The sequence below is a fragment of the Scleropages formosus genome, chromosome 3 (assembly GCF_900964775.1).
Source record: "Scleropages formosus chromosome 3, fSclFor1.1, whole genome shotgun sequence".
Classification (NCBI taxonomy): domain Eukaryota; kingdom Metazoa; phylum Chordata; class Actinopteri; order Osteoglossiformes; family Osteoglossidae; genus Scleropages; species Scleropages formosus.
The window spans coordinates 10,465,981-10,491,682 of NC_041808.1; the positions used below are offsets into that span (position 1 = coordinate 10,465,981).

The following is a 25,702-nucleotide window of genomic DNA, read 5'->3' on the forward strand; positions in this document are numbered from 1 at the left end:
CTATGCCCCATTTACCCACTTTTTTTTTTTATTATCCGTGTATCACTGGTGACGCGCTGAAACTGGAGGTGTGATTGGGATGTGTCTTCACACACTGCTGCTTCTGACAATGTGCTCACTGCAACTATTGTGATTCACATATTTATGCTTTTATTGTTACTCTGTTACTTAGCTGGAACCATAGTGGTTCGAGCTACTGCCTTCTTTGGACCCAAGGGTTGCAGGTTCAATCCCCACCTCTAGTTGTTGTACCATTGAGAAAGGTACTTACCCTAAATTGCTCCAGTAGAATTACCCAGCTGTATAAATGGGTAAATGATTGTGACCTTAATGTTGTAAGTTGCTTTAGAGAAAAGCATCAGCTAAATGAGTAGTTATTGCTGCGATACTGTTGGGGAAAGTATCTCCTTACAGTGATTTATCCGTTTACACAGCAGGGCAGTTTTTACTGTACCAGTTCAGGGTAAGTACCTTGATCCAAGGTACCAGAGCAATAGTGGCACCTGGAACCTTCCAACGGAAAGGCTTCAGCACCTTAACCGCTATACTACTTCCCCTCTGAAGCACACATGAACAGGCCAGACTTTTAAATACTACATTACCTTAAATAACCAAGTGGGGGGGGGGGAGGAAATACCCCAACTAGTTTCAGACATTACAAATATCCCTCCCCAAAGTCTCCCTCGTCTGAGCTCGGCTGGGATCGCCTGTAATGATATTGTTGGCGGTTCTCCGAGCGGCGAATATTCCCCCGGAACGCCACCAAGTCAGGCCGCATACTTGATCCGCCAGGGAGCCAAGTGATCCGAGCCTCAGTTACAGCAGTCTCCGGTGGTTTCCGAAATGATAACGTGCATGAAACACACTCCCAAGTCATCTTCCGTGACAATTAAAGGACGCTTAACCCCATCCGACTTTTCACAATCCTTTATTTTCTTACAATGTGCATACAGATAAATAGTGAAGATGAAATCCAGCTTTATACATAAGAGGATGGGGAAATTTCATATATATAAAAATAAATACACCTCCTCACTCTTGTGTTATCTTCATCCACTGGCCAAATCATCAACAAATCCCACAGCGGCTAGATTAACACTGTATTTACACCGCCTCCCCCCCCCCCCCAAATTTCTGACTCCACTTTGCAACTCAGTGGAACATAACCATGTTTTACCTGGGTCTCAAACGCCAGAGGTTCAGATAAACAGAACTGTCATGACGCATGACACATTCTGCCCGGACAGCAATAACTTTTTTTGGTGCAGAAGATTAAACTCTGAGCCCGACTTATAGCAACTGGCACCTGTTCTTGAAGTTCCAGAGAAACATGATAGAAAAAATGTGTGTGTTTTTGTTGGTGGGGGAGGGGGGCATTGCACGGAAATGTGCTTCCCAACACCTGTCCGGAGAGCTAACTGCAGGCGACAGGGCAATATAAGTGCGTTATCCGTAAGGCCTTAATATTCGATTGTAAGAAAAGTATTATACATTCACGACAGCCCAACGCTGTGCATTTAAAAAGTCACGTGATGTTATATCATGGGGGCGGAAAAATAAGCTGGGGTTGCTCTTACAGCGAAAGGACTCTCCAGCGGTAATGCTTCACGTTCCGAGATCTCCGTCAGGCAGGAAAGCGGACTTTGACGAAGGCGTACAAGCAGCAGCGTGGCTTTCCATGCACAGTCACAGAGCGAGGAAGGCGTAGCTTGGGTTGCACCGGTTCGACCGGCAGCGTATGCAGACTCCTTTCACCTGCGCATGGGTGGCCAAGGATGGTTTGGCAAGCTCTAAAAATATATAGTGTGTGCCACACGAGTGTTTCAAGTACAAACAAAATAAAATGCAGCTACTAAGATTAAACTGCTGTCCAAAGTGACTAGGAGGAGGTAGTTTTTGCAACTATTCTCCTGTACGCTGCCTACATTTTGTAAAAGCCACGTATTTACAGTGTGTTCCATTAGGTTTAAAACACTTGACAATGCCAGTCATATAACTGAACTTCCATCCTTACTTTTTTTTTTGTCATCCGTGCTATAAGGACAGTCCTCGACAAACACTAGAATGTTACCTGTAGAAGCAGATGGGAGTGGGATGAGAGCTGGAAGAGGCAGAGATGGCAGACCCTGTGGGTGGAGCCTGGCCAGAGGGGTGTGTCACACAGACCTTGTGGGTGGAGTCTGGCCAGAGGGGTGTGTCACACAGACCTTGTGGGTGGAGTCTGGGCCAAGGGGTGTATCAAACTGACAGCACAGAAAATCTGGTGTGCAGTGTCCAGATACTCCCCATGGAAGGAGTCTGCTCCAGGAGCAGTCTGTAGGGACTGGCAGTGATTGAGTGCAGCTGACAGGATGAATTATGTGCGAGACAAGAGGTCTGCATTATGTCTGTGTGCACACTGGTGAGGAAGTGGGTGGGGAGGGGACATTAGAATATGGAAGACAGGCAGGGGTGCGTGGATCTCACTACTGAACTCGGGCTTCCAGCAGCCCACCGGAGACCAGGGGAGACTGGGTGCTGATGCAGCCGTTAGGGGGACGCAGGGAGTCAGCCCCTAGATAGGCCAGCAGCAGCTCAGAGCGACGATGGAGCAGTTGCAGCATGTCCTCGGCCAGGGTGTCAACGGCGGAGTAGCGCACCTTCTCCAGGTCAAAGATGTCCTTCAGGAAGAAGAGCACCTGGTCCTGTGGAAAAGGGAAGCGGAGCTGTAAAACTGCCCCTCTTGTAACAACACATACGCAGCAGCTGCTTTCTATTAGAAATACGACAGCACTCGGTTTGAATACGACAAAGCCCGTCGTTGCTTGCCACTTAGCAGCATCTCATATATCCTCACGCAAGTATTCAAGAAACAATGAGCACTGGTCCCTGGGGGGGCACCACACTTTCAGCATGGCAACAGATGCCAGATCTGAGATCCCGGCAGATCCACACCTCCCATCCCTGGAGATACAAGCGTGACAATTGTGCAGACGCACGTGGACCCCCCCAGGCATGATCCTCGGCCAGGTTTCAGCACTGTTGTGGAAGCATGGTCCAGCACTGGGGTCCCAGTTGGCAGCAGAACAGCGAAGAGATTCATGCTGAAAACAGATGCTTCAATGGGATGCTGATGCTCATTGGAAAGTGGTTTGCATTTCTTTGGCCTAAAATGTCCTGCTGGTCAAACATGAACTACCTAAAGGAATCTTTGCTCTGTCAAGGAGTCAAGGCTCCTGTATCCTTTGGCTTTCAGATAAAGCACTCCATTCAGAAACCTTGTGAACCTCCATGTGTGGACAATCCAGACTACGGTTTTAAGCAGTGAGCCAGAATGTTCTGTACTCCAAAATAATTTTTTTTTTGCAGGATATCAGAGTCTGTTGACAATACATTTTATAAACCTCTCTAGCCTACTCGAACAAGTCCAAGAAAAGGCACGTGGATGGAAAATCCTTCAAAAATCATTTCTGGTAAACTCATCAGTTCAGCTTTCAAGTCCTAGAAGGGGTCAAGCATATAATGTGATAATATGAAGGGTGAAAAATTGGCCCGTTGAAAGTATCAAAGCAAATGTAACGTTCCAGACTTCCCTGATTAGAAAAAATTGAATTTGGCCGTCCAAGTAAAAACAAACTAAAACAACATCTGAAGTTTGGAAAAATCTTACTCCTGGGATAAAGGTTTCTTTTGTACGAAACAGACGTTGAAAAAACGTCCATCAGTTGTCCAGCAAGGCTGAGCGGTTCCTCAGCCCGTGGCGCCGCGAGACGAACCGCGCGAAGGCTGTACCTTGAAGAAACAGCAGAAATCGTGGAGAGAGCTTTTGGGGCCCAGGAACCCCCATGCCAGGACGGGGCTGATGTGCTCGCAGACGGCGTAGAAATGGGCGATGAATCCATCTGGAACCTGGTTTAAGGAGGCACCGCTTAGGCATGTTGTATAAGGCCATCAAATACCTCAAGCACATTGGAAAACATACAGAACATGGACGTTTACTGACTATTTTATGTATATTGTTTGACAAATCCCATCCTCTCCTCTTCATTAACAAATATATCTACTGTGATTTACCGTATACGCATGGCATACTCCATATTATCAAAGACAGCTTCACAACATGCTGAGGGTACCAGATAACTGTAATTCAACACAGATCTGCACTCCAAGAATGAAATTTCACTTGTCCACATCTACCTTCATGTGCTGTCTCTTCTGCTTCAGCACGGACCAGCAGCTGGATGCCACGGCCTACAAACAAAGTCTGTCATTAATAGCGATCAAGCTTCTAACAGTTCATTGCTTTTATTTTTATATAAATATATAAAAAAATAACATGCATATTATAAATACTTTGCTTTAAAAAAAATCGGGAGGAAACAAGAAAGAGGGCAGGAATGTGGAAACACGATTTTCATGGTTTTGAGCTGCAATCACCACCGCATCGGTGAGTTTTCCCCAAATAAGGTCACGTACAATCAAAGCCAAATACGTTGACCTCACCCAGCAAAGCTAAAATCCCACTTTAGGAAAGGAAAAAAAAAAAAAAAAAAAAAAAAAGTTAAATATTTATATTTAGCTTTCTGAAGGAACATTCGTCCACATAAACATCATGGACAAAATTCCATCTCCTCAAGTCTGTGAAACTCTTTCATGGATTGCCATGTGGTGAAAATAAATCAACAGAAATATATTGCTACCAAACGTCCCGAAAAATTTGAACGATAAATCCTGAAAATGATGCCAAGATAGGCCCATCTGGATTGCTTCACCAGCAGCACCCAGTGCCGAGTTCTCTCCTGGAAGTAGCAACATTACAAAGACAGAAGAAGCTGGTGGGGGGTTCGGGGTGGAGTCACTCAAGGGGGTGGAGTCGGACAGGTGGATCGGGTGGGAAATGCAAAGAAAGGAGGAGTTCCGAGATGACTAGGAGGTGGTTTTACTCAGTCTCTCATTATTTCTGCAGGCTCTTCTGCAGGTTTTTATGCACAATGCAAGGCTACCATGACACGTCTACTGAAGATTATCACACTTCTTAAATTCATTATGCGTACCCACCGTTTCTTTGAATGAGATGTGAAGCCAGCGGTTGTTGACTACGTTCTGGATGGAGATGGGTGGATTCTCCAGATCCTCAAAGGAATCCATGAGGATGAAGTCCAGGACTATGTCATAGAAGTTCAAATGCTTAACCTATCAGGCAAAAATAGGTCAGTAGGTCAACTGAGATTCTAAGTGAGATCCACAAATGAATGATCTGGCAGGAATGGGAAGGCTGAGATTTTTAGGTGACACTCAGACCAGGTTGTTCTCACCCCCCGTGTAGCCAGCTCCACCTCGGTGTTCTCCCAGTGGTCTGTTTGCTCCAAGAAAGTCATCATCTCCTCAAAGACCTCCTCAAACCGCTTTGGGCTCTGTCAATCACAAATCCTGATCAGCACTGGTCCCTTGTCTTTACCGTGACGAAGAAAGACCCCCGGAGCCTAACAACGTTCACCTTGTGTGCTTTAACAATTATGGAGGACAGTATCCTCTTCCCCGTATCGGCCAGGAACACTCTGGTTGCTCTGTCACGCAGAATAACCTGCGGAACAAGGCGGAACAAGGGAGTTCAGCCGCTCATTTTAAGAAATTAAAGCTTTCTTCACAAAAGGTGTCATAAGTTAAAACTGTACACCTCGTTCATCCAAGCTGGAAAGCGCTAAATGAGTTGGGTTCAGGACCTCCCTTATGCTATGTATCGAGCACCTGGAGCATTTCGTAGCTAGTTTGAGTCTGTAGCAGTGCGTTACCTGACACGCCTGTCGCACACAGTGCAGCTTGGCCAGGAAGTCCGTGTCCCCAAGACACTCGAGAATCTCAGTTCTAAATGAAAAATAACCCTTCGTTATTTTGTTATGCCTGCTGTTAAAATACAGAACTAGAGTAATACCTCGCCCTACGTCGTTTCGTGTTGCGTCGATTTCGACTTTACGTCGGCTTTTTTGTTAAATATATATGGAAAAACACAGTTCGTCTTCAGTCGGCTGACCGACGTAAAGTCGCGTCAGCCGAAAACTTAAAAATCACTTAAAAACAAGTGTAAAATCAAATAAAAATAAATGTTAAAATACGTAAAATATATTGGAATCCATAAAGTCAATTAAAAGTTTTAAAAAAATTGTCTTACCTACCATTCTTTTGGATTTTTTCTTCTTTACTTTGGCATTAATTGAAGTGTATATACTTAAGGGGAATGCTTATTAGGGGTTTTACAGGTGGTCTAAGTTGGTTTTTTAGGGGTTATTTCGTTTTCCGTAGTTTTTCAACTTAAGTCGCGCCCTTTGGAACCAATTACCGACGTAGGGTGAGGTGTTACTGTAATTAACACACAGATCAGGGGACAATGGAAGACACACAGAGACACAGCTGTTTCAGGTCATGAAAACATATCTGAAGAACCCAGGCAAGGTGTTCGTGGAGCGAAATGGCCAAGCTTCGCCAGAATGTTGGTACCAAATGTCCCTCCCTTTACCTGAGCACCCTGCAGGAGACCTTGCCTTCCTCTGCCAGCTGCAGAGCCTCCTCGTACAGGGGGTAGTGGCACAGCGATCCCAGGGTGTAGGCAGTCCTCAGCTCCCGGTGCTCGGACAGCTGGTAGAGAGAACGCGAAGGATCACGGAGCAACGCGCTTCTCCACTGGGATGACCGTAACAGGAGAAACTTCTTCGGTCACTTTCGAACAGGCTTCTAACTGGACTTCGCAGAAAAAGCCCAGTTACTACATATACTCACTGAGCTGATACCAATTTACCTGCTTATGCAGCAGGATAACTTTTACCGGGGAAATTGAGGGGAAGCATCTTGCTCAAGGGTACCGGAGTAAGAGGGGGTACTTGAACACGCAGCATCCGAGTCCAAGGGGAGCAGCTCTAACCACTACGCCACCTGCTGGGTCACAAACATGAGCTCTAGAGCATTTTGCCCACTTTTTCCAGAACTCACGATTACCTGCTCATTACACACCTGCTGCTGTCACTCATCACTGCCAACTACTTTGAAAATGATGGGGGAGAGACACTTGCAGAACAGAGTCACCAGCCCGGCCCCATAAGCGCGGCGTCCAGCCTGACCCAATGGACGAACCCTGCAGGGCCCAAATGACCAGCCGGCGGTTCCAATAACCAAGCGTACCGCTGAAGGTCAATATCCGTAAACAGGAACTACAGATCCTTTACACACACTGGGGTGTGTGAGGAGACGCACTCAAAGTGTAGAAAGAAGGCGTGAAAGACGCCCGTGGCTCTATGCCGGACCGGTCCAGAGCGCCAACCCGTTTCGAAGGCTAGTCCCGTCCTTTTCCCCGTTATCAGCATTCCAGGTGTCTACCATCGGACGGACGTTAAACAGCCCCCCGCTGGCCATGGTGCGGGGGTGGGGGTGCACAAAGACATTATCTCTAGCAGGGGGTGGAGGCTCACGAGCAGCCTGCAAATGGGTCACCCCCACGTAATCTGTTCAGGCCGGCAGTGACACATCCAGGTTATCCGCACTCCTGACTCCCGCGTCTCATCCGAGACAAATCCCTCATCCACTCGCGCAGCCAGTCGCATACTACAGATACGTACGGCGTTCGCTGGGGTTCGGCGAACCCCTCGCCGCAAATCGGACAAGCGCGGAAACCAACGCCGCCGAGAAATAAAATGCAGCAGTTTTGTGAAAGAGCTCGGGCGTGTAGCTCCATATCCCTCCTCTTCCGACTTGCGTAACAGAGTAAAACCCAGTTTTAAATTGTGCGACGTCATCGAGAGCAATTGCGCAGGAAGCGAAAACGGCTCCCGCTAATTCTGGCGTTCGCGATCGTCTCCGCATCATCGCCCCACGCGCGCGTGTCATAGTGGTGTGGGACAGTGTTGTAGATCGCATGTAAACAAGGTTTTCTTGATTACAGACAACACCAGAGCCCAGAACATCTGTCCCTAGTGATCGCGCCCATGTGCGGCAACACGAGCTGAATGCTTCGCGGCTAGTAAGTCTCTGCTGGTGGACCGGATTAGTTGCGAAATTAGCCGGAGGCTGTTGCTCCAACAGGCTCGCTAAAAACACCTACAAAGACACAGCGAACGGTCTCATGTGGCGCGTTATAGTCAGACAGCATTTATTCTTTCCTATTCATTACTGCCACATTGCGTGATTTTTGTTCGAAGGCACCAAGATTCGCAAGCGACCATCAGGAAACAGGCTGGGCTGAGAAACCGGGGTCGGGGCGGCGTTTCTCCTGCGGGGACCATCCACCTCTGGGGATGACCTGCTGTTGGCAACACTCGAGACTTTTCTGGCATTTTCGTGTTTAAGCTAATGCTAGCAATGCTGGGACTAGACCAAATGTAGTACCGTTTCACCAAACGCTAAGTCACGGTGAAGGAAGCCAAGCGGTCAAATGCCAGAGGGCGTCCCCGGTCACCTCCTCCTCATCAGTGTTCTTCGATGCTATGACCCTGAGAAAAGATGTGTGATTTTTCCTTCTCCATCTCTGGATGCCACAAGGGCCTTGAGGTGGTCTCTCTGAACGTGGGTGAGAGAGAGAGAAATGGGGTCGGGGGAGGGGCGCACAGAAAAGCAGTGATCTGAAATAGCCTCGCAGCTGTGGACACACATCACGGTGACACGGCAGTAGAGGAGCTAAGCAGAGACATCAGTTGCTGCAGCTTGCTTCCTGTACCCCTTCCCCTATAACCCCCAACCGCCACCACTGGCCACTAAGTGACGGAAAATGCCTCCTCCACACTGGAGACACCGGGCTTCCCAACCACAGAGGCATTCCGGTGAGGAGAACAGAACATGGCCAACGCTCAACTCCGAACTTCCAGCGTGAGTCAACATCATTACCAAAGTGAGAGTCCGATTACCAAGTCCAAACCGGCTCCACGCGGTTTCAACCGCTGCCATGATATACAAGTATTCTGTCGCCCTTTCATAGGGCACAGTGTCAGGACTGTGTGAAGGACGAGCAATGTCAGCCTCCCAAGCAGGGCGCCAAGTTCTTCACCTCCTCGGTCTGCACTTACCATCATCGACTGCCAGGCGGTCACACTCCATAACTACATCTGTAATACCGCGATCTTACGCCGACAAACGGCGGCCGAACTCCAAGGAACGCAACTTCCTTGCGCTGTTGGGATTCTCGGATAGAATTGGGAAATTCGAATCAAAACGAAAACCGATGTATCAAACGACAGCCTCGTCACGTTGAACGAATGCCTGCCGAGGCTACCTTCTCCTCTGGCGAGATTCAAACGCTTGCGAGCACAGAACAAGGGATAGGTATGCACCATCCTGGGTTTTACGGGGGAACTAACTGGCCATTGCATCGGTACGAGTACACCTTGCTGACGTGCAGATTGCTTTTCTAGTTCCCAGAAAGTCGGCCGCCAAAACGGAAAAAGAGGAACCCCTGGTGAGCACAGCGGTGGAGCTCTTCCCGAGGACCAAGGATAAAGAGTTCCACATGCCCCGCTCCCCCTATGGGGAGAAGGATCGGAGTAGCGCCGTCTCCCACTCCGATGACTGATGCGTCTGCACACTATCTGGATCACGTTCCTTAATGCATCATGGTGACATCCAGGTGAGCGGATGCAGCTGCTGGACCACATGGTGAAGTCATTAGGCGAGGGGGAGGACTTTTACCTCAGCGGCCGACACGAAGGAGTCCGTGGAGGCGATGCTCATGGTGTCCCTCAGGCAAAGGTCATCCGCGTCCTCTCGCACCGTGATGTCAGTATTTTTGTCTGTTGGGAAGGGGTGGAAGAACACAGGATGTTGAACAGTGTTCCATCAGCCATGAAGGCCAATGATAAATAGAGAGAGTTGAACATTACAACTCTTTCCCCAAATGGATGTGCGCTTGGAGGAAACAGACCAAGCGCAGCCATTCAAGAGTGTTCTCCAGTGCTTGGCCCTAAGCATAATGCTCTGGTTTCTCCCTTCTCCAAACACTTGGTAACACCGGATTATTTCTGACGTTAGACTAGCGCAAGTGGCCCTTGGTTTACAATGGGGTTCCTTTCCCTGTTGCAAGTCTACAAATCCCTTACATTACATAAACCATTAGAATATGAATGATACACTGTAACAGGGCTATGTTTTAGATTTCACTAATTTCACACATTATTCATGTTAAAATAATACCGATGTAGAATAGCGATACAAAGTGCAGTATTATAATTTTCATGCTGCACCATTACCTTCACTTTCACTTCTAAATCGGTTTTCTTTTGCTTTTTTTTCCCCCCTGTACAACTGGAACGCTCACCTTTTCACTTGCTAGGTATTTTAAAGAAAAAGTAGCCTGAAGGGAATCACAAACAAAAAGCTTTGTAAAGCAAACACAACCCCTACCGGACAACCAAATGCCGATTGAGACCCAAACAATAGCAAATATGGCAGCATGGCCAGCGGATGGTATCATATAGCAGATGGAACGGTCGTCGTCGGGACTCGAAAATGAGGTTGCATGAATGTCAGGGCTCAAAAATAGAATGAGGTTGACGGGACAGTCGCTGCAAGTCTGGGATGTAGTAAGTCGGATATGTCGTATCTAAGACCACCTATATGGTGCAAACTGTCTCAGGGTGAAGATGGCTTAGGTGAAAAGTGCGGAACGTTTGAAAAATGAGTTGTGGAGTTCTGATGAGCTTCTCAGACCTGCCCCATGCTTCACTGGGTCAGGAAGTATACATGTAGATGGTCAGAAGATCCAGAGGACTGACCTGTACTTCCCTTCCCCTTCCCCTTCCTTCCCTTACCAGGATGGATCCTGTCTCAACTGCCAGGCCAACAGTCTATTTAAAGCAGACCCATCTGTCACTAAAACTTTAAATGTCAGAAATACGGCACCCGACTCGAAAGCATTGCAGACGTCAGCCCTGGGCCTGCTGAGGGTCTTATCGGCACCCGCTGCCACAAAAGAACGAGCTCAACTGGAAACATCTCAGCAGGATTTGTCAAGCTCCAGCGTGTCTCGGTCAACGCTCTGTTTTGTCTAGGCAGACCGGCTGTAAATCCGATGTTGTGAATTCGGCGACAGGACCCACGAGCCTCACGTTGCCGAAGGCCCACGTTCCCAGTCGGTCTGCTCCGCGGTGAGGCCATCCAAGGGCCTGCTGCTGCCGTTTGGGCGAAGAGCCACAGCCTCCGTTCCATATCAACTTGCAGCTACTTAACGCCGCTGCTATCAGTTACAAGGACCCGGCTATATTAAGGACCCCGAGAAAGCAAAAGCAGGCCGTTGGCTAATCAATTGCACACGCCATTCCAGTGATGCCGGCACGCCGTGTTGGTCAACGATACGCATACATGCGCTGCCCAAGGAGGGGGGGGGGGGAATCTTTTTCGTTTCCATCAATCACGTAATGCCACATATAAAATACATATATGAAAAAATAGGATGTCCAGCTACTTGTGTAACGTATGCTGGTTAAACAAAGGCTTTGGAGTATTTGACCATACTTTGACAATTGTGGAGGCGTTCCTCTCCATCTGTTGGGGAGATGCTCGTTTGTATTCTCTCGCTTGTATGTCGCCTTGGAGAAAAGTGTCCGCCGAATTAATAAACATCTTTAAACACAATCGGACCGGCTGAACAATTACTAATGACTAAAGATAGCTTTTCTTCCACGGTGTAGCGTTTCGTTTTCTATTTAGAAGGCGGCTCGTGATCGGGAACCACAGCATTTATTTAGGGACCGCTATCTGCCATCTAGAGTCACCACCTCGGTCAGAAGCAGAGACGCAGTCGTAGCTTTGACCAACTCCAACTTCGACAGCGGTCACACGGTGCATGTGCGAGGAGTGTTTCGGTCTGAATATTTCCTGGATCTAGCCTCATACACAAAAGACTCAACAGGCCTTTGGTTGTTTACCCTTTCAACAAGGAGGTAAACAGCTGTCAGAGACAATCGAGGCGACGTCCACCCTTTGGTCAACGTGATCCTGCCCCAAACCCTGCTCCGATACTTTATCGCTCATGTTTTCCTGCGGTTTGAACATGTGCAAGAAACAAACAAAGAACTGTGTTATGAAGAACCCGATTTACATCGGCAGCCACGAGGACCCACGGGAAATCTCTCAACTGAAGCTTGTGTGAGATGTACATGGTGGTTTCACAACGCCTTCCTCTCCTCCTGTCAGGCCAGAATTCCAGGAACGCAGCTCTGAACCACCATGCGGATCGGAACCGGGAGCACCGGGCAGTTGCGGTCATCCATCCCCGCATCCTTTGCGTCGGGACTGACCTCTTCCTGCATTTTAAGTGAGCCCAGCCAGCACTGCCTTAGTTACAGCCTTGCCAGGCCTTATTGCTGGAGACTCATCATGTGTTGGGTCCAGTAAAGTCACACTTTTGTACAGATCTAAGCACACACACACACACGTGTCTGAAACCGCTTGTCCCAAGTAGGGTCGCGGGGAGCCGGAGCCTAACCCGGCAACACGGGGCATAAGGTCGGAGGGGGAGGGGACACACCCAGGATGGGATGCCAGTCTGTCGCAAGGCACCCCAAGAGGGACTCGAACCCAGACCCACCAGAGAACAGGACCTGGACAAACCCGCTGCGCCACCGCACCCCCTACAGATCTAAACCAAGACCCACAATCCTCTAGACTCACCTGCATCGATGGCCCTCAAGGTCATCTCAGTCTATAGAACAACACAAAATGAATCACAACTCTTCAGTGCTGTATATACAGCGCACTCCTCGGGTCCCTCAGTTTTACCACGAAATGGTTATTTAATGAGAAGCAGTCTTTCTCGATAGGTGTGCAATTATCAATTCCATATGTTCGTTTAGAGGAAATCACGGGTCTAGCAGGAAAATGGAAGTAGCACAGGAGCAAAAAAATAAGCGAACCCCAGGTTGCCTTGGTTAAACCAAGTAGATAAGTAGAATCAGGTCTGTGAATCATAATCATTTGATATGTAGATCTTAATATAAACTTTTTAATATTTTTACAGAGGAATAATGACCATCTCTATAGGTTTTGCATACTTTCGAGCAGCACTGCATCTATACCACAATAGTGGTTAAAACTTGGCTCATTAAACCGACAGCTGTATTTTGTGACCTGGAGCTGTAAAAGTCACATTATGACACATTAAATAATCTTTCTCCCCAAGAAAAATTTCATGGCATAGCTAATCGCTTACACATATACTTAAACCATCAGATTTGCCTGTAGGCGTCATTAATGTGCGAGTGAAACTTTAGCTCAAGCCGTCATTATAGGAGGCAATCAAAATCCTCAGCCATCCGGAGCCCTAAAATACCCAGGGGGTCCGAGCGAGTTTCCGCAGACAAATGGCGGAAAGACTGCAGACGATGTGCTCGGCGGATACAGGCTGACTAGAGTGTGGTGGCCACCTGCTTTCAACAGCCACCACTTTCTGTGGCTCTAGAAGCTTCCGTAGCCTGGCTGCACACAGCCTGTTATTCTGGTGCTGATAGGTGGCTGGGGTTCAAACGCCCTGAGCTATACTGGGCTTGGGGGTGTGGCTAAAAGTGTTCAACATGAGTGCTGCCCCCTAGTGAGGAAAAGACACACACACACACACACACACACACACACACACACACACACACACACACAGCATCTGTTGAACTCCCCGAGATGTTCATCTCAGGATGGAATTATTACCACGTGAGATGACCAGTCAGCTCTCGCACTGTTATGCAGAAGTTTGAACAGATCAATAAACATTTTGAAACAGATAAACATTTAAAAATATATATTTTCCTCCATCCACACTGTAAATTCTACTCTGGCCTTCTAAACACAGATGACATGCAAAGGCCAGGGGGACTTTTATGGCCCGCAGCAGCTGCAGCGCAGCAAGAGCCGCATAAAAATCCTTTGTCAGCAAATAGTCTCATCTGCACTTACGAATTTAGAGACACAACTGCACTGAATTTATAACACCCCCGTCCTCTGCACCACAACCAGAAAACTTAAATGAATAAATGTATGTAAATCAGCGAGAGATTTTTTTTTTTTTTTTTTTTTTTTAAAATCAGACGCTTTTCTCCAAAGCGACGTACATCTCGGACAAAATACAATGTGTGCGTTACATTAGCAGGAAGGGACACTTGGATCCAGATGTGATCTTCCACCATAATCACACAGTAATGTACATGCATTTGGGAGGAAATTTAACAATTCTAATGAATTTAAAATATTTCAATGAACAATAAATTCAAATTCGCTGAACAAGCTATCTTAGTAATACAGTCCAAAGACATGCTGTTGGGGTTCACCCCTAGTGTGTGAGTGACAGAGAGCGTGTGCGTTTCACTGATGTATGGATGAGTGACACAGTGTAAGTAGTGTATCTAGCAGTGTAAGTCTTTGGGTGCTCTGGTTTCCTCCCACACTCCAAAGACATGCTGTTCAGGTCCCCTGTAGTGTGTGAGTGACAGCAAGAGTGTGTTTCACTGATGTATGGATGAGTGACACAGTGTAAGTAGTGTATCTAGCAGTGTAAGTCTTTGGGTGCTCTGGTTTCCTCCCACACTCCAAAGACATGCTGTTCAGGTCCCCTGTAGTGTGTGAGTGACAGCAAGAGTGTGTTTCACTGATGTATGGATGAGTGACACAGCGTAAGTAGTGTATCTAGCAGTGTAAGTCACCACGGTGAATAAGGTGTGTGGGCTGATAACACTACATAGAGTTCATTGGAAGTTGCTTTGGAGAAAAGCAGCTGCTAAATAAATGTAAATGTAATACATGACCATCCCTGTTAAATACTGCAACGTTTTCCCCCCTGTGCTGTCCTACACATTTCTTTGTATTCGTATTCTGAGAACAGTCACACGGTGAAATACACCAATTATTTAAAAATTTGACATTACTAAGATTTTTACTTAATACCTATACTATGGCTTACAAAGAATTTCTTTATATTTACCGCATCTGGATTTTGCAGGTCTCCTGACAGCTAAACGGTGTGAAACATGTACATTTATTGATTTAACTGACACTTTTCTCTGAAGTGACTTACAATGATTATTAACTAGTATTAAACGGATACCTTTAGAGTAACTTAGAGTGTTACTTCACTGAACTCCCTAGTCATGCACCCATCTGTATAGCAGAACAACATAACACACACACACACACACTCACCACTTGTCAAAATTCACATTCAGGAACACGCAAACTCCATGCGAACAGAGCAGGTATCGAACCCACGTCCAGTCGCACAGCTCGTTCAGCGAGTGTGAATTCATTCTTTTCAGTGATTTCTTTTGCCTCTTTTGTTTCCTTACAGGTTGAATTAATACGTGAAAAACATCTACTGACGGCTGGGAGGGGGACCTACAATAAACACGCTACAGATAAACAGCGGTTATTTTAATCCTCGACACGAACCGAAGGCTGCAGCGCGCCCGTTCTTAGTTTCCCAGGAAACAGCCGCAGCGCAGCAGCCGTTAAAGCGGCAGAGAAAAGAGAAAGGGACCCAGATGGGGCGGTTCCGTTCTGAATTTTCCTGCACTCTGTGGGTGTTTAAATTCTGCATCAGAGTCCCACGACAACGGAATTCAAAGGCAGACTTGGGAGTCTCCGGAACGCAGCGGAACCGACGGCTTCCCTCCTAGCACATTTACGCTTACGCGTGCGGCCGGTGCGTTTTTCTCCCTCCCAAAAACGACGTACAGCTCGGAGTAAACAGAGTAAAGCGCGTTTTATAATAGACACATTCCTTAGATGCGGACACACAATTACTAAATCGCAGCTTATTCATTCCATACCTCCTCGCGGCCTGCCGTCTATGACGGCGAACGTCTCGCAGGGAGGGTCTCGGAGTCACCCTTAGGACCTGGGTTGTGCAAAGGTCTGGGCTTAAAGCGTTTTATTTGTTGCAGGACCGAGGAATGTCTCAAACACCCTTTTTTTTTTTTTTTTTTTTTTTTTTTTAAATGCAGGATTACCTTCCTGAGGGGCCATATTTAAGACAACTGTTTGGATGTGGGTCACAGCCTCCGTCTGCAGACTATATTATTTAACACTTAATGCAGTGATGGGAGGGGGGTGCGGTGGCGCAGTGGGTTGGACCGGGTCCTGCTCTCCGGTGGGTCTGGGTTCGGGTCCCGCTTGGGGTGCCTTGCGACGGACCGGCGTCCCGTCCTGGGTGTGCGTCTCCCCCCCCATACAGCCCCTCGCCCTGTGTTGCCGGGTTAGGCTCCGGCTCCCCGCAACCTCGCATGGGACAAGCGGTTTCAGATGGTGTGTGCGCGTGTAGTGATGAGTACTGCTGGTGTGTCCCCTTTAAATCCAGCGATATGGTGCGGATTGGAGAGCTTGACTCAAACTACCACCAGGAAGGGTCAGTCAGATGCCCCCCCCCCCCCTGCCCCCCCAGCTGACCCCAAGACAGACAAATGTGGATTATCTTTGAGAGTGATGCCTCACGTCACTGCAGACTGAGAGGGTAAAAAAAAAAAAAAAAAAATGTTCAATTTCAATCCGAGGAAATACAGCGATTACGCTCGTGGCAGGGCGATTTTGTGAGAACGCGCAAGAAAAGTGCTGTTAAATACCCCGCGCTGTGCAGCCATTATGCTGATGACTCTCCCACCGCTGCAGCAGCAGTTCTTGTCTAAAGCACTCACCGCTACAAACCCTGCTCCCCACTCTTTTTTTTTTTTCCCCCCCCATTCTCTTCTACAGAGCTGCCGCACAGCTCGGAATATAACATTCCCAACGCGATGTCGATGTTCAGACTTTGTGATGCCGCTATGACTTGGGCAGGTGTGAAGACTCGCTGACGCGCCCCCCATCAGGTTGAACAGATTCGTACTCCTCGAAACCAGTCTCCTCCAGGCTGTTCTGGAAGGAGAGGCAACCAGCACATTCACCGTTTGCAGGAACAGCGGTGGAGCCTTGATGTACCAGGATTGTACCATAGTACCTGTATCGATCATTACAGCTGGGAAACCCGATGACTGAATCCATCCTTTCTCCTTCCTACGTCTCTGTCCTCCACGTGCTGGGAAGGGGTATCGAGGAGCGGGGGCGCAGGGGCAGCTCACCAATGTCGTCGTCGTGCGCGGAGGGATCCGACACCCCGAGCGTAGCCTCGAACTCCTCTTGCAGGCGGTAGGCCCTCTGCAGCAGCGACTCTAGCTTGTGGATGAACTCGGCACTGATGATGTCCTGGGAGCAGAAAAGGCACGCATGCGCGCGTGTACACACGCACACACTTTCATTCCTGCTTCTTACACCTCTTGCAAAAAACAAACCAACCATTTTCACCTTATGCAACACCGCTGCATGAAATCTGGCTTAAGGGCAATATTGTATTAATGGTTTAATTTTCCCTAAAAGCACCATCTACAAACCCTTTCATGGGAGATTACCACCACTTTAAAAGAAAGCAAACTATTTAAGAAATAAATTTCCAGCTCAAGAAGGTTAAGGAAACCAGTGATTTGGGGGGGGGGGGGGGGGGGGAGTGTTGCAAAATCATCGCATTACAGGCTCAGACGTCCTTTCAGTTTCTCTCTCTCTCTCTCTCTCTCTCTCTCTCTCTCTCACACACACACACACACACAGGCTGAAGGCGCTTGTCCCAAGCGGGATAACGGCAAGCCAGAGACTAACCCGGCAACGCAGAGCTGGACGGGGAGGGGGCGCACCCAGGACGGGACGCCAGTCCATCACAGGGCACCCCAAGCAGGACTCGAACCCCAGACCCACCAGAGAGCGGGACCCGACCAAGCCTGCTGCGCCACCGCGCCCCCCCCCTTTCAATTTCACAGCAGAGAAAAGCACATAACAACCCTTAATAAAGCATGCGTGCACTTCCCTTTGCCACTCTAATGATTCGGAGAAAAGCTTGACTTTATTACACGTTCAAATGGCAGAAATTAATCAAACCATAACTGCAAGTTCACTTGGAAGTAAATGTAACCCCAACATCCCCATGGAGATGAAGAGTAGAACAAATGGTAAATAGTCCAGAAGGACGGCGTCACTCGGGTGCTGCGCGCAAATGTGCCGAGTGAAATAAAACAAGAACCGCGCGCATTCGCTACGCCACACGCGAGCGTCGTTAAGCTTCATTCCAGCGTACGGCGCTCACCTCCACGCTCTCCTCGGCGATGGCGTCTCCCGCCCCCAGCTTCACGGCCCCGCAGCCCGCCTCGTCCTCCGCCTGCCGGCTGCGGAACGACAGCGCCTGCTCCCAGCGCCTCAGGGCCTCCTCGAACAGCTCCATGCCTGCGCAGTCACGCACACGGAGCGTCACAAACCCTCGGTCTCAGTCTCCGAGGACCGCCCTCGCAGAGACCCCCCCGTCAGCCGGGGAGGGAAGCGGAGCGGCACCCGAACCCGGGGCCATCCGAGGACGCGGCCCTCGTGGCGCCGCGTGAACCGCGCTCGCTGCGCACGCAACACGAGTTTCCTTCGCGCTCCATCCCGGCAAATATCCATCGAACCCCCCCGAAAGGCTGGGGCGGGGTCTCAGCCCACACCCTCCGTTTATCAAGGGCACCCACCCATGAGGTAGAGGTTCTCCGGAGTGGTAACGGGGACGTTGATCACGTTGCAGGCCTCGCTGTCGCCGCCTCCCTTGTCCCAGCAGCTGGAGCTGTTGACGCAAGCGCAGCTGCTGGAGGAGTTGACGCTCTTCACCTGGGGAAGGAACACGCCGTCAGCGCCGACGTTACGCGGGCCTGGAGGAGCACGTTTTCTTCAGACTTTATTCATCTTTACCGGTTGGGCCGACATACTAGGGACAGAAGGGTGTACGTATTAATGCGGCATGAACAAAAGCAGCTCTTTTTGACCCGCTTATCTTGTAAAAGCTACACGTGTGCGTGCGCATGTCCGATACCTACGGGACCCGATCCGAGCGCCATGCTGCTGCTACCGCTACGCTCCTCCACCTCTGGCTCCTTGGTGGTCCCATACACCCACAAGAGGTCCAAAATCAAACATGTAAAGGTTTTCAGTTCTGGTTCAGATGTGGTGGAATGAACTCCCTCTCTCACTCAGAACTGCTGAATCCCGCTCAACACTCAAGAAGAGTCTCAAAACGCATCTCTTTCAGAGAAACCTCCCCCCCGATCGACCACGTGCCGCATAAACCTGTGCTATGTTATCTTTATTTTAAAAAGACCCCCATGTGCAGCTTCTCATGCGATGTATACTGCTTTGTACGGTGGAACGCGAAATCGGAAAATCTCTCCTTCCACCGCTGCACTCTTCCAACGGACTTTTTGTACTGTTCTCGGGGACGTGCGTCGCTTTGGAGAGAAACGCCTGCTAAATGAATAAATATAAATGTAGATAAATTTGCAGCACACCACCTATCAGCGTCATCTTTATTTCCTATGAGAGTCAGGTCTACAGGCAGCTACTCGTGCAACATGAGCCGGCAAAAGTGGCGCCATCAGACAAACTCCACTTTTAATTCAGCTTATAGTTGAGTGCGTTTTGTGATGTACGTGGGGGTCTCATACGTGGAAAAAATTTAAATAAAGTGTTTCGACTCGGGGGTGCGGCGGCGCAGCGGGTTTGGCCAGGTCCCGCTCTCCGGTAGGTCTGGGGTTCGAGTCCCGCTTGAGGTGCCTTGCGATGGACCGGTATCCCATCCGGGGTGCGTCCCCTCCCCATCCAGCCTTACGCCCTATGTTGTCGGGTTAGGCTCCGGTTCGCCGCGACCCTGCGTGGGACAAGCGGCTTCGGCCGCCGAGCGTGTTTCAACTCCACTATTTCCGTATCTATATCTAAAGCTCTTCATTGGTTGCGAAGTGCACACGTTTACCGTGAGTTGTAACACCTCTTTGGCGAAAAGCCGCCGCTGAGGGAACGGACGCGAACGTCAAGTGAAATGTACGATGAAGAGGACGCCGGAGTTTACCGAGGCCAGACTCTGCAGGGACCCCGACAGCCGGCTGTACAGGCCACCGTTGGAGAGAACGTTACAGGAGGGGCAGCTCTTGGAGTTCAAGGAGAGACTGAGGTTCTGCCGACTGCTGGCGCGGCTCGAGTCTGCACACAAGACAGGGGTCAGGTGGCGGGAGGAAGCGGAGATACGCATCCGGAAGCGGACCCGTGCGCGACACGGTGGCGACGGGAGGCCGGCGGTGCGTAATTCAGCCCTGTCCGGTGGCCGCCAAACCTGGATGGCGTTAGATCTCGAAGCGCTAGGCGATCGTCGTGACGCGGCGACCTCGGCCTTCCTGTCCAAACATATTAAGCCGAGCACGCGATTCGAACAAATCTACATCGGCGCCGGGATCGTAGCCAGATTTGAACAGGTTCTACTCGTGACCGGCAGCGACCGGCGCGCGGAACTAACCAGACACGGCACGCGTCTTCGCTCCTGGGCTTCAAACGAAGAGCCTCGGCACCGAGAGCGACAGCTCAGCTAGTAACTTACTACCGTAGTTGAGCCAGTCGTTCAATCCCACCACCAGCTGCGACCCCCCGGAGCAATTTTAGGGTAAAATTAGCCAGCTGTATAAATGGGCAAAGAACCGCAGGTACCTTAACATTTCAAGTCGCTTTGGGGAAAAGCGTCAGCTAAACGAATAAATGCAAATGTCTGTGTGCAGCACTGATTCAAGTTAGTTTATGTTAAATTGCCTGCAAGCGAGAAAGGTGAGTTATGGCGGTGTTGAAAAGAAAAAGCAAAAGACATTTAGAAATTAACTTGAAAATATCAGTGCGGCACAGGAATAAAATACTGTACTGTATTTGTATTGTCAGCATAAATTATTTTGACATGAACAACGGGTGAAATTAGTGGGGAAAAAAATACCGCATCAAAACTCACTATGCAATGTATCATACATAAATGATAACCGTTTATATCTTTATGATTCTCACGGGGGATTTTGGGCTTTCGGCAGAACGGAACCCGAGGAGACCAAGTAGAAGGTTTCGATATTCGAACCAATCCCGCGCTCCCCAGCTCAAACAGAACAGAGACCTGCACGCGCTGGTGCTCCGGGACCACGAGCGAAGAGCCAGGAGGAAGAAGCTCCCAGAGACGTTCCCTGGCGAGTCCTGCCGTGTCCGAAGAACCGGAAGCAGCCCGGAACGTCCGTTATCGATCCCGATCCGCTCCGCCCTACGCCGTACCTTTTTCCGGCGGCTCCACGGAGAGGAAGTCGAAGTTTGCCTGCTCCCAGGGAGACTGGACCTTCTTCCTCCCTTTTCTTCGTCGGAAGTGGCGAGCAAGGAAGAGGAGGGAAACGGCGCCGAAGGCCGTGACGGCGAGGAGCTTCTTGGTGCCGGCACTCAGCTTCACCTACCGGGGGATGGGGGGGGTGACAGACACTTCAGCCCAATTCCATCCTCGCCCGAGACCAACCCCCCAACCACCACCCCCCTCCAAGGAGATCAATTCCACCGTGCCGCCTTTGAAGGGGAGTTCACACGGAATGGGGAACCGCATCTCCAACGGTCGTCCGGACTCCCATCCCCAGATCCTCCCGATGCTGCAGGCCCACAGATGCCGCACGTGACCACCTTACATAACCCATCTTGGCGCAAAGATGCGAATTGTGGGTGCACGTCAAGCCTTCGCTCAACGGAGGTATGAAGCGCAAATCATCAAAGAGCCTTAAAATCAGAAGAGGGCGGTGGAACGTAATGCGAGTGGGGAACGGGCCTCTCGGAATCATGAAAGAAACCAAAACGCTATCATTTCAGAAATTAACTCTTTGCAAAGACCTAGTTTTTTTTTTCCTCCCTGTCCGAAGCACGGAAATTATCGTAAAGCTGCTTTGGAGAAAAGTGCCACCTAAACGAGCAACTAAATAAGGTGTGTCGGCAAACAGACCGAACGGCAGGGCGGTGCGGCGGGTAGCTGCCAGGCTCCGCGTTTGGACAGTGGTTTGATGAGAAACAGGTGTGCAATTATTCTGCAACGGACTGGTGTCCCGTCCAAGTAGCACCCTGCTTCGTACCCTACGCTTCCGGGATAGGGTCCGGACTATCCTGACCCTAGACGAGCAGCTAATGGAAATGGACACATGCTGGACTACTAGGTGCTGCGGGTAAGAAACAGCCACACTCGCTGGGCTCTCCTACCATGGTACAGTACTGACTTTTCCCCATCCTTTCTAATCCTGTCACTGTGCTTGGGCACTAGCATGGCTTGCCTCCAGCTAACTTTCCATTAACCAGCAAATCGCGCAGCACTTCGCTCTAGAGAGCATGTGCTGTTGTACAACTATGAGGACATCGTGGCCCGACAGCCAATACCCGTCGTATTAAACGCGAGCAGATCCATTAAAGGCGCCACAGCCACCGGTCAGAGAGACACGCTGATGTTCGTACCGCATTTTAGCCGAGGGGCCTTTTCGGACGGTATCGGGACGGGACTCGACGCGGCGCGTCCGTTTAAATCAAACGTCCCGGCGGGAACCGGGCTGGAAGGGACAACACGAGGATGTAGGAGACGCAGCCCGAAGGGGGACGCGTCCAGCTGACGGACCTCGGATGCGACCGAAGGTGATCCGGCAGCGCTTCGGTCTCCATTCTTACAGAGGTGGACCCTTAACCGCACAAGCGATGGCCCTGAACACCTGCAATAGGCCAGCTGAGGGACGGCGGTTAAATCAAAGCCGTGGCTACCTGCGAGAAGGAGTTGTAGACGGACAGGGGCAGGTCGACCACCCGCAGGGCCACCGTCTTGAAGGATGACTCGGAGCCGCCGACCGCGTCTTCCGTCATGTTGTCGGCCATATCCCGCAATCCCCCCGGCTCTGCGGCGTTTACCCGGTTGCCATCCCGCCCGTTAGTACTCGAGCTGCGGAGAAAGGAAATTAAATTATTTGCAACGCGCGTTTGCGTCTTCACGCCTTCAGCGAGCAACCGAACTCTCTCTGCTGCACTTCCTTCAGCAAAGACGATAACATCGCTATGGGGACTGAGTATAACAACCAGCTGGGCTGGAACTTTCCCACTGCAATCATTAACATTTTTCCTGATTTCTTTGCTCAAGGCGACGCGCAATGTTGGATAATCGACTCTGCCACAATTTATACAGCAGGGTCCTCTTACCGGGGCAAATTAAGCGCAAATACCTTGATCAAGGGCACTACGGTTTTGTAAGGTAATGGGTCGAAGCGGCGCGGCACGCCACCCGTTGGACGGTTTACGCCAATTCACGGTAAGATAAGTCATCGGAGCCGGAAGTACTACGTACTACATCTCATTAAGCCATTAGGGCACATGGGCCCCACCAGCAGTCGCATGATCAATTATCCATTTAGTCCTCTTCCAAGCTAAAAATAACAGTCTTAATTCTCGTTAAATCTCTTGGCCGTGAATATTTTCAGCCCCACCTTTTCAAAGAAATAATTAAGAGGTTAAGACTTAAACACGGCCTGATCACGGCCTCCGTGCAACTCTGGGGTGGCAAGAACTCCCCCCCCCCCCCCCAAAAAAAAATCCTACCACAAATAGTATAAATACAGAATCACATAATAATACAGTTTTATACATACAGTTGCGCCAAAATGAAAAACAAACATTTTTTCCATTTAGACAATGAAGATTCAGCGCATCACTTACTATGATTTTTACAGGTCAGCCCTCGGATCAGTTCAGAATAATTGTTCTGTTTCTTGGCCCAGAAATGTTACACGGCCCTGGCATAAGCCCTGATTATTAATACAAATAAAAAATACATTATGGTGCATGCAGTCCCAAAAACGCCTCCCACATCATAATATAAGAGCAATAAATCACAAGCAGAGCCGCAGCGCAGGGGTACAGCAGTCATGCAGCGCCTTCGAGTCCGCACATCCAATACAAAGAATATTTATGCGGAATCATTTCTCTCTCTCTCTCTCACACACACACACACACACACACACACACGAGTGAAGTTAACAGCCGTTGCTAAAGGTCGCGCGGCGCGTTAACGCTCTCCGCTTTCAGCGCACGTGCGCTCCCATTGTTGACCAGAACAATACATTTGGAGGAAAAAAAAAAAAAAAAAAACACACATAATTATAAAAGGCAGAGAGAATCGACGGATTGCTGTGTGTGCGCGTCCGCACGGACCGTCTAGTCTACGTGAAGCTCGACTCGAGCCCCGGACAACAACGCAGCCGTTACTGTTTACAAAACAAGCACGATGTAGAAAACAGCAACATGATGATGATGATCTGATGATGAGGATGATGTTAATAACTGCAGTCCGGTCCCGGGAAGGAGCGACCGGGCGACACACAAGGCAAGCGCTGCTTTTCCCCGGCCGCCGGCTGCGCCGCGATCATCCGCCGATCGATCCGCCCGTAACGCCTCTCTCTTCTGCCTTTAGCTGTATGATCCCGGCCATCCGAATCGCACACCGTGTCGTGTGTGTGTCGCGTTCCTTCCCGAAAGGACACCGATCCGAACAAGCGCTCGCGGCACAAAACGGCGCGCGATGTGCCGAAAAGGTAACCCAAAAAAAAAAAAAAAAAAACAGAAAGGAAAAAGGAAAGCAGACGGGGAATGGAGAAGACCTGCCTCGGAGAGCCGCGCTTCCCCTCCACCGCCGGTCCCCTTGTGGCCGAAATGCAGGCCTGCAGTGGGGCGCTGCGCGAGCGCCAGCGCGGCCACGAGCTCGGCCACGAGCCGCGTCGGTCCGCGGGGGGCAATCGGCGGCGACGAGCGCGGGATCAGCTTATTAACACAATTAGGGGTAATAACTCGTGAGCTCGTCGCTGTCTGACTTGCTCTGAAACCACTTTTAATTAATCATACTCTTCCCGGTGGTGCTTATGAGAAACATTATTATATATGTATTGTGTATATATAATATGAACACATACAGTATGTTATACTGTACATAGCACGTACAATATAAACACACATCCTCTATTATACTATATACACCTATATAACATATACAATATAAACATATATATATATACTCTATTATACGACACCTCTGTAACATATACAATAAAACATATGTTTAGATATGATTATATATAAATAAGAAACATATATAGGCCTACATTTATTAATTTAGCAGATGCTTTTCTCCAAACCAACATACATCTCATAGAAGAAAATACATATATACTTTATTTTATTTATATATATATATATATAAGCTATATATAAACATATATAGAGGGGGCGCGGTGGCGCAGTGGGTTGGACCGGGTTCTGCTCTTCTGTGGGTCTGCGGTTCGAGTCCCGCTTGGGGTGCCTTGCGATGGACTGGCGTCCCATCCTGGGTGTGTCCCCTCCCCCTCCAGCCTTACGCCCTGTGTTACCGGGTAGGCTCCGGTTTCCCGTGACCCCGTATGGGACAAGCGGTTCTGAAAATGTGTGTGTAAACATATATATATTTGTGCATATGTATTTTTCTTTGGTTTACACCTGGAAATGCAGGGTTGGGGTGTTCCGGACAATAAAGCACACCCAATAAGATAGAGAGAACTGTCTGCTTAAAGTAACAACATACCCTTAAATCAAAACTAATGGTGGAACACAAACAAGAACCTCCCTAAACATATGGTGCTCATTTTCGAAAAAGAACACTGACATCTGATGCGGGAGAACTTCCAGGGGAAGCCCTGCAGTAGTGCGCCTCACGAGTTGAGACAGCAGGCCGCATCCATGAGAAATTCCTTGAGATATAACACAACTTTCTGGTGAAGCCTTTCAGTAACTAGAGCCGAGTCCATGAGGATCTACTAGCGGGCTGGCACTAATAACATCCCGGCGA

At 49.3% G+C, this 25,702-nt stretch overlaps 1 protein-coding gene across 3 annotated transcripts; it reads right to left on the bottom strand.

Moving 5' to 3' along the window:
* Positions 1 to 1,436: 1,436 nt before the first annotated feature.
* Positions 1,437 to 24,565, bottom strand: miga1 (mitoguardin 1). Of its 3 annotated transcripts, XM_029250291.1 has the most exons (17): positions 24,209 to 24,531; positions 23,545 to 23,633; positions 22,603 to 22,777; positions 21,103 to 21,271; positions 19,877 to 20,007; positions 18,510 to 18,645; positions 18,095 to 18,231; positions 17,043 to 17,166; positions 9,646 to 9,746; positions 6,494 to 6,612; positions 5,772 to 5,844; positions 5,477 to 5,563; positions 5,295 to 5,393; positions 5,038 to 5,172; positions 4,177 to 4,230; positions 3,772 to 3,888; positions 1,437 to 2,684 (listed from the first exon to the last, which is right to left on the bottom strand). In XM_029250291.1, exons 3-17 carry the CDS (start codon positions 22,711 to 22,713, stop codon positions 2,466 to 2,468), a joined length of 1,812 nt encoding a protein of 603 aa, XP_029106124.1. In that variant the 5' UTR covers positions 22,714 to 22,777; positions 23,545 to 23,633; positions 24,209 to 24,531; the 3' UTR covers positions 1,437 to 2,465. The 3 variants fall into 3 exon arrangements, with proteins under 3 accessions (XP_029106124.1, XP_029106125.1, XP_029106123.1); XM_029250292.1 differs by lacking the exon at positions 23,545 to 23,633 and having other exon boundaries at positions 24,490 to 24,565; XM_029250290.1 differs by lacking the exon at positions 24,209 to 24,531 and having other exon boundaries at positions 23,545 to 23,787.
* Between the last annotated feature and the right edge of the window lie 1,137 nt (positions 24,566 to 25,702).